The 13,223-nt window shown below is 39.6% G+C and overlaps 1 protein-coding gene across 2 annotated transcripts in view; it reads right to left on the bottom strand.

The window, feature by feature from the left end:
• si:ch73-374l24.1 (protein kinase C alpha type) overlaps positions 1 to 13,223 on the bottom strand; it is an 85,931-nt gene that overhangs the window by 58,382 nt on the left and 14,326 nt on the right. For both annotated transcript variants that reach the window (XM_034893979.1, XM_034893980.1), the window contains exon 3: positions 973 to 1,055. In XM_034893979.1, coding sequence (XP_034749870.1) covers positions 973 to 1,055 — 83 coding nt within the window. The remainder of the gene's footprint in view (positions 1 to 972; positions 1,056 to 13,223) is intronic.

The following is a 13,223-nucleotide window of genomic DNA, read 5'->3' as shown; positions in this document are numbered from 1 at the left end:
GATAGTACGTTGTAAACCACGCCATAAGATAGTACGCGTCTTATAAGTCCAGCATTTAAAGATTTACTTAAGTAGTAGTAAAAGTGTAAGCATATAAATGTACTTCAATTGCCAAAAGTAAAACTACTCAAGCAAGCTTTCCCTACATTACATAGTATATCGCCACTTATTAATTAACTTATATTTTGTATAAATATTCTAAATCTACAAAGTAACTAGTGACTGAAGCTCTGAAATAAATGTATTTGAGTAAAAGTACGCCATTTGCCTCCAAAATGTTGTGTAGTAGAATTATAACGTAACATAAAATGGAAATACTCAAGTTAAGTACCTCAAAATTGTACGTAAGTACAGTACTTGAATAAATGTACTTAGTTACGTTCCACCTCTGAAAGGGGCTTTTCATCTGTATGTATGCACAAACTATATGGGCATATGTGTTTTTGGTTTTTGGCTTGTTGCATGTAAGTACACAGACATCAGTGCATGCTGCGGCTGTGCTTGACCTCCACTCTTATCTAACCAAGGACAGATCCCCTGGTTGGCTGGAGGGAAGGGGAGACTAAAGGCTACAGCTACAGCCGGATCACACATGCACTCCAAACAGAGATACTGTATATCGAGGGACCACAAAAGTCAGATTCCAACACTGATAAAACACCTCTACTCACTCCAACACGGATAAAACACCACCACCCGGCCCAGACAGCAGCAGATAAGCTTTAGAGGGAAAGAGAGGAGGCTAATGAGGGACAATGTTATCACATCTGATGTGTGGAAGCAAACAAATGCTGATGAAGCAACAGCAAAGTGCTCATGATTGTGATATATACTGCAGAAAGAGGGTTAACTTAAACAGGCTGATACAAAAAATCAATATGATAATATATTGCAATACTCTCTCTCTCTCTTTTCTTCTACTAGAGATTGCATGCTGTACAGCCTTGTAATATATCAAAAAGCTGGACTTACGTCTGTGTCGGGACCCTTGTCGGCTCCAGGACAGGAGAACGTGACAAACTCATGGCATCGTTTGTGGACCACAAAACAGCACACTGACAGAAAAGAGAGAAGACAGTATTACAGTAACAATTTATGATAGAACACTGCACACATAAAGTGCATTTAACCACCAAATCTGCTTCTTATGGGAGCAAAATATAATTACACAAAGTGTAATATCTTTATTGTGTCTGGTGTTTTGTGCGAAATGGTTGAGAAATAGAGGGAGAAACAGATTGTGAAACAACAAGCAAAAGACTGTTCATGTAAATTATCATCAACCAAGAATCGACCTTGAATTTAGTTTGACAAGTCTCTTTTGTACGAACACACAAACAAATACAGACAAACAGACTCATATGCATGTGCGCTCCTACATTCACACATGAAAAATGTCACTATATGATCTAGTGCATTCTGCAGCCGTCGGTTCTTTATAATCGGTTGGGTTGAAGCCAATCGCATCATCGTCTCCCATCACACTTGGATCCGCCTCTACAAAAAGTGTCACTCAACGTGACATGCCTGACATGACACCTGACGCTGCTCTCACTTCAGCGACAGTTTACAATTGGACACTGGGGCAGATCTGGGGGGGAAAGTGAAAGTGTGGACATCTGCGACAGGCTCACTCTCAGTCTGTGTACCCGACGTGTATTTTCTTCCCTGCCATTGTTTGAAATTCCTTGTTCTTTCTTTCTTTTTTTATTCTCACACAATCTGTCTGCTTTGCTCACTGTCAAGCTGCCTGCTTGTTCATGTGCTCTTTTGTGCTCTCCCACCATTGTATTTGTGTGGTTTTTGTCTGTTACTCTGCCAACAACGTCACAGTTGCCAGACAATCTGACGGCCATCGGTTGAACAAGTGAAATTTGTTTCCAGAGAAGTCCAAGAAACAGCAGGGATTTTGAATGTCCATGCAAATGGCTGTGAGGATAGATCATGAATATAAGCATTGTATGATTAACAGTATTTTCAGCATGATTGTTTCCATCTTCACAATTCTAATACAACCCTAATACTCAATACAGCATTTCTTCCTGTATATGTATGTCGGAGGTGAATATTCCCTCGATATTGGTGCAGTGCTGAGCCAATGGCAGCGTATGAATTCATCTCTCTCAGTAATAAAGACTCAACAAGGCAGAGGGGGAAAGAAGGGAGAAAAAAGCGCAGCAAAAAAGTAGCCCATGGTGATTTATCCATGCTCTAAAGTTGTCATCTGTGCCATTTATCATTTTCATAATGCACTGCACACACAAAAACAGCAGAAGTCTGCAGTATACACAGGTGTAAAGCCAGGTGGCGGAATTTTCTAGGACCCAGTCAGTGGAAAATTTTCAGCTATGCTCGTGATGTGGCCAGACTGAAAAAATCTCAACTATTACATGGATTGCCATGAGGTTTTATACAGACGTTCATTATTCCTAATGACTTTGGTGAGTTTAATCATTAGTCATTTAATGCCATAATGGGAAACTTGAAACTTTCCTGACTTTGACTTGTGCGTAAATACCTTCAAAATTAAAGAAATTCTCATGAGTTGTACTTTTTATTTTGTACTGAATAAGAAATTATAGCATGCTAACATGCTAAGCTAATATGGTACATCTGGTCAACATAACACCTGCTAAACATTAGCATGTTAGGAATAGGCCGGTTCGAGATGAACTGTGGAGTGGACGAGGGCAGGCGACAGCAGCCAAGGGCGGTGACAAAATGCCCCGGTGAAGCCGGACTGCTTCCAGCTGATTCCCACAGCCTTCAGGCTGAACAGGAAGTCAAAGAAACACTCACATCCAGTCCGATTCCAATTCGATAAAATGTTATCAGACACATATAACACCTGGTACACAGTCTCCAGTTGTTTTTATTAAGACAGAGTAGCTGTCAAAATTCTCTTCATGCACTCTGTTGCTGATCAATAAACTGTAGATGATCCGTGATCTGAACGGATTGTCTCTCTGATTTCTTAACGTCGCCATCAGGCACACAACATGTAGAATAAGCCTTTTAAATCAGAAACATGACAATTAAAACCCCTCTGATTCAAAAACAAAAAAAAGTTTATATGAATCGTCATCATTTTGAGTCGATTCTGGACCAATCAGCTGTTAAATCAGCTGAGAGGCCGGCGTTTCTGAGCATGCTCTGGGTCCGTCTGGGTCTGACATTCGGTGAAAAGCAACTGCACTGCCTGCGTCTCAAACCTATGGCCACCTTGACCTCGTGAGATTATCATTTCCCACGTGTGCATGACGTCAGATCAAGTCGGGATCAAGTCGGACACAAATCTAATCAGCATACAAAGGGCGGCGATCAGCGGCGATCAATTCCGCGCTGACCTGGCTCATCTCAAACCTGTTGTTGTAGTCAGCATCAGCATTTAGCTTTAAACACCGCTGCGCCGTAGGTCAGGCCGCTCAGAGCTGCTTGCATGACAATAGACCCTTAGTCCTCTTGGATTTAGTCGTTTGGTAATAAAATGTGGAAGTGTAATTACATTTCAAAACAATCACATCCGTTTGAGAAGTCAGTATCTCCCAGATACTTAAATACAATAAGCTACAGTATTATTTCAATGTGTCGGATACATATCTAAACATGTGTGACATCATCTGTGATTACAGATTTGTACTTAATCTTTGAATTTTAGTCATTCATATCTCATTACTTTAGTATTGTAGTTTTGGTGTTGAAAGTCCAACATGCTATCAAACTCCAAGCCAGCACAATACCGTAACATTTAAGGGCCTCTTAGGAATCAGAAAAGATGCAAAAAAAACTGACAGAGGGAACAAAACCTGTGTTGAAATCCCTCTTTATTGCCTGAAGAAAATCTGTTTTTCTATCTGTCACTGCAGAGTAGGCTATATCAGCAATTGTTTTGGTGCAGACCTCAGAGTATTCATTCCCACTTCACATCCACCTCCAACTCGCCCCACAGTCAAACTTTCAATCGTCCCAGCCTACATCCTGCCCACTCTGCTGTCAACGGAACAAAAAAAACATTTTCTTACATGCAAAACACAATAAATCTGCTGTGTATTTTCATCTTCTCTGCTTCAATTCTTTGACACACTTTTACTCAGCAGGATTATCTCTGAGTGCAACCATTGAGTTTCTCTTTTTCTCCCTACAGCCTACTAACAATATGTGAATCACAGGCGTAATGACGTCTTACTGCTTCCTCTCCCACCATCCATCCATCCTCCACTCCTCACACCCTCAGCAGCCACACACCCACTTGTCCATCGCTGCCTGTGTTTAGTCCAGATCTCAGACGGGCCTAAGTGCTGGAGATGCAGTGTGGAGCTGAGACTGACTTGACACTGATCTCAGTACAGAGGTGAAGAAGGGTGGTTAAGCTGTGTATAATAGAAGAAATAAATCTAGCTTTAGACTGTGTGTGTGTGTGTGTGTGTGTGTCTGTGTGTGTGTGTTTGTGTTACCCAGACTTATACAAGAAAGAGTTTCTCTGTGACTATAATCCCTGGCGTTGACTCTAAGGTGCACACGGGCGCACGCACACATAAACATTAATCTAAAAGCTGTTTTAGGAAAGCAAGAGCCAATTTGCTGCTGTGGCTGAATAACTGAGGCACTCTGGGGGTTCACAGGATGTTACATGCAAACAACCAATCAGGAGGTAAGCTGTGTAGACACCTTACATTTATTTACACCTGCTCGCTATGTGTTGAATCAACAAAAATGATTATTCACCTTCTCCTAAGATGAGAGACAAAAAAAAAATGAACACATACAAAAGACACCTGGGGGAGGACTTACATTAACAGTGTTTTTTTGTGGGACTTTAATGCTACTATAATAAAACTTAGAAGTTTTATATAAGAAGTGTCTCCAGATGGTTTAAGTCCTCTCAGGGAGACGTGTGTAAAGCAACAGGAGCAGAGGTGACACAGTGACATACTGTATGGTCAGGGATATTTTGATTAATTACTATGGGTTTCGTTTCACCAGTCTAATTTATTAGGCACAGAGATAAGGGGCTTCGGCATTACAAAGCAGCTTACACAATACCAACCGTTCTTTTGAGTAAATGTGTGTGTGGGAAAGATGGAAAATGCATTATACCCTATGTTGGTGTTGATTTTGTAGCATGTTGTCACACTCCTATACACTGTGCCATTTCTCCACCTCTCTATCCACATCCCTATCTCTCTACCACGGATCCTCAAAGTGAGGAATTTATCCAGGGCTAATCTGGTGAAATTGGTAATCTACCATGCCACTGTTAATAGAACAATGCGGTGCTGTTGCCAAGATGAAAATTTTGCGTTGGAGATAAAGGAGAGGGCAGAACACCTGCAGCGCAGGACTAACTCAATACCTTCCAGACACATTCAATTGATCCGGGCCCCCAGAGTGCATCCGAGCACAAATGGAGCTGAGGCTTTGCTCCGAAATCCACAGGCGCAAAAAAGGGAAGGGTGCGAGAGGACCGATGAATGTGTTAGAGGAAGAAAGAAACATGGATGTTAAAGGAATGTTTTTATCTGCTCAAACAACTATTATACTCTTGCATCTGCAACATTTTAGCACAAAAATATTGTTGTGTGTTGAAGTCACAATCTGGAAATTATGCACAAATTATTAATTCTGCCCCTCTTCTGGCCATACACTTTGAATAAATTCAGTGTGTAAAATGCTCTGTTTTCCCTTCTTATTACGGCTCTGTGGTCTTTCTGTAAATTGTTTGTCATTTCAGGCAAGAAAAATGGCAGAAGAGGACAGGGGCGGAGAGGGTGAGGGAGGTGTATTTTCCTCTCTTGGCTATTTTTAGGCTTGATTCTGGCCAGGGCTGGAACAGTCTGTACTGAACCCCACTGAGGTAGAGAAGTGAAGAAGGACGTTTTCGCTACACCGCTCTACACCTGGCCATTGGACACTATAAATACACTGATACACAAAGACATATCCCAGGTAAACGTGAATGTACGCATACAGTGAAGGATGAGTAAAAAGCTTTTCCTCTGTTAGTGCTGAATGAGACAGAATGGTGCAATGGGCCTATAGAAGTACTGTATCCTAAATACAACAGAGAGCAGTACTCCGGCCTGTGTCAAGTTCTCATCAAATTTTAAATTTTCAGTTCAAAGAGAAACTATATCCGTTTGGTGTTTGCCGGCCTGGTCACTTTCACTAGCCTTCTGCTCTCATGATTAAATCTGTTAAAGCAGCAAAGAAGCAAATAAGAAGAGCAAATTTCATCTATAGTCTGCACTTGTTTATGTCCTTACTGTGAATAAAATGGTGTCTTTCCACATACTCTATGTCAACATCATTATAGAAGTATAAACATTACTTCATACATGTTTTGCATCTTTTTGTAGTCTCTGACTCTCTGATAGTGCAACCTCTGAACTTCTGCTATTGCAGTAAGTGGCAAGTCTGCAATTCTCCAGCGCCACAGGTCACGTAACCCTTAACCACCAGCTTGAGATCAATGGCCAGGGACCACAGTTGGAGTGACTTGATGACAGTTAAGTTTAGCCAGAGAGGATACAGAAATATTATGTATGTTATATTTTGTGCAGGATGATGTTTCACTTTATACTTTTCTGGTATTTTGTCCTGCATTCTCTAAAGGGTAATTACACCATTTTCAAAATGTGTACATGTTAGTCCTTTGGTCTAAGATAGTCCAAACATATTAGTAGACATGAACAACTCTCTCCAAACTCCATAAACTAGAGTACGAAAACTTAATTTTTCTACGGCATCAAACACATAGTCCAGAACTGCTTCATAGACAATCCATTTGGAAAGACGTTGTGGATGACACTGGGTGCACCCAGAAGAATGTTCTTGAATGAGAACACTCTATTGGTACATGTTCTGTTTAAGAAATAAGAACACTACAATAAACTATTATATTGTAATACTGTTTTTTTGAGAAATACGTCACAGATTTTGAGGCAAGGTAGGTAACCTTCAAATTCCCTATGTGGTAAAAAACTTTGTCCAGGTAATGGCAGATTGGTTCACAGTTAAAGACGCTGTAACAGAATAAATTGCCTCAGTATATCACAATATAGGTCTCTGTCCTTATCCCATCACCCTTGTGAGATGTGTTACATATACCGGCAAGCAGTGTTTGTCGGAAGAGGGAGGAAGTGAACAGAGCTGCAGCTACAACAAAGGCCTGGAAACTCAATTTCAGCACATACATTCAATTATGCATGCTATAGGCACTCAGAGGACAAAGACATAAAGTAGCGGTACAAACAGTGACCACATGACCTTGAATGCAACAATAAAACTGTACACAAAAACCGAAAAGACAGGAAGCGATGGGAATGGAAGACAGAATAGAGCAGACATGAACAGATAATAAACTTTCATCAGGGCACACAAAATTAGCAAAACTTCCCTAAAACTCTGTTTTTGTCTGGCCTGTATGAATATGCATGTGTTTGATTGTTTATATATGTGCATTTATAAAGAATTATGCAATTTCTGCATGGGAGCGGGGAATTGCTTGAACAGAGTGGAAAACCTCGGGGGAAATTCAACACAGTTGATGCTGCTCTGTTTTTAACAAAGCAAAACAAAACAATCACCACAAACTCCCTGAACAGTTACAGAGGGGAACAAATGGGGAACTCATAACATCTGATTGCTTGAGAGAAGATTGGAGGACTTTCAGTGGAGTTCAAGGAGAATTTGGCCTTCTTTTTATTGACATATCTCTGCTGGATGTATTACTGTAAAAAAAATATGGCACAGACCTTCATGTTCCCCGGGTGATGAACTTTGAGCCCCTGACCTTCCATCCAGTGCCATCATTAGGCCAACAGTTAATGCTGTCCAATCATTTTTATATTGTATTTATGACCAAATAACTGCAAAACTAATGTCATTCTTAACAGCCTCCGCTGTACCATGTGTTTAGTGCTTTTAAGCAAATGTTAGGATTCTACAACACTAAACTAAGATGGTGAACAAGTTAAATTTATACTTGCTAAATATCAGCATGTCATTGTGAGCATGTTAGCATGCTAATGTTAGCATTTAGATCAAAGCACCCTTGTGCCGAAGTACAGCTTTGCAGGTTTGCTAGCCTGGCTGCAGACTGTTAGTCATGTTTATATAGAATAACCAGTCATTATTTTCCATATCAATAACTTTCCAACACGCCTGGAATACATTTCTGTATGCAGAAACACAGAGAGAAATGCATGCCAGACATAGGGAACACATGAATTATTATGCACACAAAGGCACACCTGTAGCTCATACGCACACAAATAAACACAGTCTTTGCATCACTAATAGTGTTTGTATTCAGAAATGGCCACACGGGGACTGGATCAATTAATTTAAACCACAGGTAGGAGTGTTCGGCTGCCAGACATCTCTGAGTTACACAGGGGAAATAGTGATATGCCTCATGAATTAAATATGACTCAGCCGTTTACACACAAATATACACAAGTTTAAGCATACACATACAAATACTTGATTCTGCTTTTGAGCGCACACAGAGACGTATGCATACGGAGGCTCATTTTAACACACATACATGCATACATGCATAAGCACATTACATTACTACCTATGCTTTATTTCTGTCAGACAAGGCAGACACACAACATACAGTTCGTCACTTTGTCTGGTTCTCCTCGGCTTCACTCACTCACACGCTCTCACTAGCAGGCATGCGCACACACACACACACATACACACACACACACACACACACACACACACACACACACACACAAACACACACAGGCAAAAGGCAAAGGTTACAGCCAAGTCCGAGGCTGGTGCCTGGGGAAAAGCTGATACCACACATCAACATCAGAGCATCTTCCACTCCTGCGGCTATGCATGTCCTAGACAAATATGTTTGGGACCAGGGAAGTTAAGGCTAAATTTGTCTCAGGACAATTTGCAACATAAATACCACACTTGTTTTTTTTTTCTACCTCATTTTAATCACTTTCCATAAATTCTCCCACAGGTCTTGTTTTTTTTTAATCTTTTCTCTGTATCCCGTCTTTCACGTTCTTGTTCAAAGACAGAGACCAGAAATTGTTTCATATCAACAGTGACCTTAATCAAAACTCACTTCTGTAGTATAAAAAAAACCTTTGTAACAGAAAATGTGTTTTTATTACAGTCTCACAGTATAGCCCAAGGCCACCTCAACTCAACACTATTCAGTGAGTACACATACAATTGTATATGAATCTAAAAATTATATAAAATAGAAGCTGGGGTCTATTCTCCACTACAGACAGACATCCTGCTGTAGCTGCAGATATACAACTGACACAATATGGCAGCAGTTTGATACACTTCCTAATATGTCGACTTTGAGGTTTGCTCCTGCAATTTTTTAGTGCTTTGTACCGTTTCTCTTACTCTCCTCACACCAAAGCAAGAGCAGAGACTATTTTTACTGCTACAATCCTGCATCACTTTCTTGAGTTCATTTCCTGAGAAACTATATGCTTATGAGCTTCAGAAACCTGAACATTGATGCTCAAAATTCACTCAGCTGTAATGAAATTGTGTTATCAACTAATCTCACAATAATCTCTTGATGTATTTAGAATTTAGAATTATTAGAATTGTGTGTTTGTGGTTGCTACTGTATTGTTGTTTTTGTATGAATAAGGAAATGGAAAAATAATATTGCTTGTATGAATCAGTATGTACCCAATGTTGATGCAATAATCATTTTGTAAAACACCCTTTTTCAATTCTGTAGGCTCAAGGATTTTGCTACTAGTGCCTCGCTTGGTCTGGTATGACCAGTAACTCATGGTGGCTAACGTTAGCTAACTTTACATAGACGTGGCTAACTTGAACCAACAACAACAGCAAAAAAACTGCATTTCAGAAGGCTTTGTTTGACAACATGAAAGAGGGTCACTTTACAGTTTAATTGTCAATTGTTGGTGTATGTGTCTGAGGATCCGCACAGAAATATACTTAAAAAAAGACTTCAACAATAATATTACAACTGGTAGATGTTTTCAATAAAAGTATCAAAGATTCTCAGAGCAAGGGACTACTGAATTACATCTGGTTAATGGGTCAGATTTATGTATACAAACATGAAGCCTGAATAAAATATGTTTTGCAAGTGGCAAAAAAGCCCAAACACTTTAATACAACAAGACAAATGTTTCTAGCAGAGCTTTGGTTGAGCTGCATGAATCATTGTGAAGTTATGTTTCAGAATGAATCATACTGCACTCCTGTGTAGGAAGACTTACACAGCCACCTGGAGTCAGATAAGCAAACACAAATTAATTAAATTAAATTAAGATGAATCATCACAGTCCTTTTGCTCAGAAAATCATGAAAAACAACAGTAAATGAGTTGATTTACACACAGGTAGCTCAGAGTTAGAGATAGAAGACACAGTTGATTTCCTATTAGGATTCAAAGATTGTATAAAAACTGGATTAAACAATAATAATGATAATAATTACAATAATATAATAGAAGATAATAGAAATAGAATAGAAATAATAGAATTATTGCAAAACGAAATGCAAACTAAATGCAACTGATTAACTAAGTTGGAGGTTGTATTATCTCATTGAGTTAGAAGACAGTACATCACAATTCAGTTGGAGGCTTCCCCTCTTTTTATTTTGGTGAACCAAAGAGCTGATCCAGGGTCAGTTGGGGCCAAGTTTACAGCACATAAGCCAAGTAGACAAAAGCAGACTGGACAACTCTCACTAGAGGCCTGCTCTTTGCCACAACCTCAATCAAACACACACACACAAAACCTCTCGTTCTTTGTTTATTTTTGTAGCATGAAAACGGCAGAGCCCAAGAGAAACCCCGTCATGGTGTATTGAGGTCAAGAGGATTGCGCCAGAAAACCTGGCCACTGTAAGTAGTAAAGCAGTCAGTAAACGGTAGTGTTGCTTCAGCCCCTTTATTGCTGATTAATGGCACTCAGCTGAGAAAGGGAGCATGACTCTTCTCATCACTAGGCATGTCTGTGCTTGGCTAATTGGCCTAGTTAATCCACACGCCAGTATCCAAGCCTGTATGGAGCGATTAGTCAGCCTGTCGAGTTCATGGCTTGTACCATTTGGAGCTGAATAAGACAGAGAAAAAACGAAAGGCAACAGCTGTGGCAAAAAGGCATTCTGTGCTTTTTGTAAAATGGTTTCAATTAGCACCTGCTACCTCCCACACCACCCCAATATTACTTAATCTTTCTTTTCTTTTTTATCTTTGTTTCAAATCACTTTCAAAAACAATTAAGTGGCTTGTACAGCCCTGCTAGTGAAAGGGCTTTAAGTATACCAGGGTCAGCTAGTTGGTTAGCAGGTTGGTCTGTACAAACCATTAAGTCTTGTTGGGGGTAAAGACCTGCAGGACTGCTTTTCGACACTAACAATACATACACAAGGACATATACAAACACACTTGACAATCACATAAGTTTATAATTTGCTATAATTTACATTTTAATAATACCAATTAAATGACAACGTAAAAGGGGTTGCTCGTAGTGATGAACCTGCAGAGAAGTATCACCTGGATCTGCAGCTGTACTCGGCTTTACGGAGCTTTACAGTTCAAATATTACCTGTCCAACTGCACCTTTACTGTTTTGGTTCACTCGCAGCTCGCATAGCCTTGTTTTCGTCCGCAGAAGGGAGCTGTTTTCAGCAACATCAAAATAAAAAAAAACTTCTAAAACCAACCATGCACTCATTACACACTCTTTAGTAGGGTTTAATATTTTTCCCGAAAATTAGATGAGTCAGATCTCGGGAAAAGACGACCCATTTTTTAGTAATGTATCAGTATCTTTCAAATATGTGTTCCCAAATCCCAAACTGACATTTTTTATATTATTTGTATTATTATTTTGGCAAAAGAACACAGTTTCATCAGTCCATCATCAACATAGTTTGAAATGAGCAATTCTGCTGCGTACGTGAGCTGCGTGCGTGACATCTGCTGCAGCGCTAATTATGAAATGCCAGGTGGATTGTCTGTCACTTGTCTTCTGATCTAGGCAACCCGTATAAAACCAATATTTTACAGAACTCCATTATACAAACTAATGAGATATGCTCAAATAAAGCAGTGAATGATTCCTAAACCATCCCATTAAACAAAATCCATTCTGTGCCTGTTGAGATTTCTATGCGGCTGCTGTGCAAACGGGACTATTCAATTGAAGTTACCCAAAATATTTTTTTATTAAGGCAGGACAGGCACATTTCCCTTTTAAACACATAACGGTTCCACTGAATGACTAAAAGACTACTGCTGCGTAATAAATTTAGTGAGCCCTTATCACCGTAGCTATATCACAGCACAGTCGCATGCATCCACGTTACAGGACGACAACAATAGACATCCATTCCTTGCGTTTGTTTCATTTTATTTCCCGTCATAACCTTTCCCGGGAATCGGGAAAAAGTCCTGATCAGATTACCCGGGAATCCCGTTTCCCGGAATTAAACATTACTGTTTAAAAGACAGACACAGTTAGCGGCTAGCTGGTGAAGACAGTAGAGCATTTAGCAGCTAAAAAGAAAGATTTTTCCCTCAGGAGTTGTCAGAAACCAAAAACAGAAGTGCAACAGAGATAGTATTGGATTTACATACAACACAACTCCAAAATGCATAATAACTTTGCTGCGTAAAGGCTGGATTTGTAAACAAGCAACAATTTTGGCATATTATCTTAAAAAAGCGATAATATGTATGCGAATATATATGTATATCCTATGTATGAAATAGGTTTTAAAGCGCTGCAATAATCTCCCTTCTCTTTATTGAAGCCTCTCTGTTTACAGGCTTGTGGTGATGCACAAAAATAATCAGTTCGGTACTGCCAATTTGTTTTGTTTTGTCATGTTTTATGTTTGCAATTAAAGTTACACTTTACGAGAAACAAATAGTGCCAGAGAATTGTGAATTGTATTTTTCCCTGAATCGTGCAGGCCTAATTGGAGGTTTTCAACAGACTAATTAATGATGTGTTTCTGTAGAACAAAAAGAAGAAAAGCTCTGACAGATCAGAAGGAGATATATCTGGTCTACGCTCTCCTTGCTCTTGGGTGCATTAAATAACTCATGACATCTTACTGTGCAGACAGGACTATATGTCACTGAAACTAGAAATGGATTGCATTCAATGCATGCAAGGTTGCCATTTAAACCTGATTTAAAACTATACAGTTATCTTCTCCATGAA

Source organism: Etheostoma cragini, chromosome 15, assembly GCF_013103735.1.
Source record: "Etheostoma cragini isolate CJK2018 chromosome 15, CSU_Ecrag_1.0, whole genome shotgun sequence".
NCBI classification, from domain to species: Eukaryota; Metazoa; Chordata; class Actinopteri; order Perciformes; family Percidae; genus Etheostoma; species Etheostoma cragini.
The sequence above is the reverse complement of the archived record's forward strand: the minus strand, read 5'-3'. Positions and strand labels throughout refer to the sequence as shown.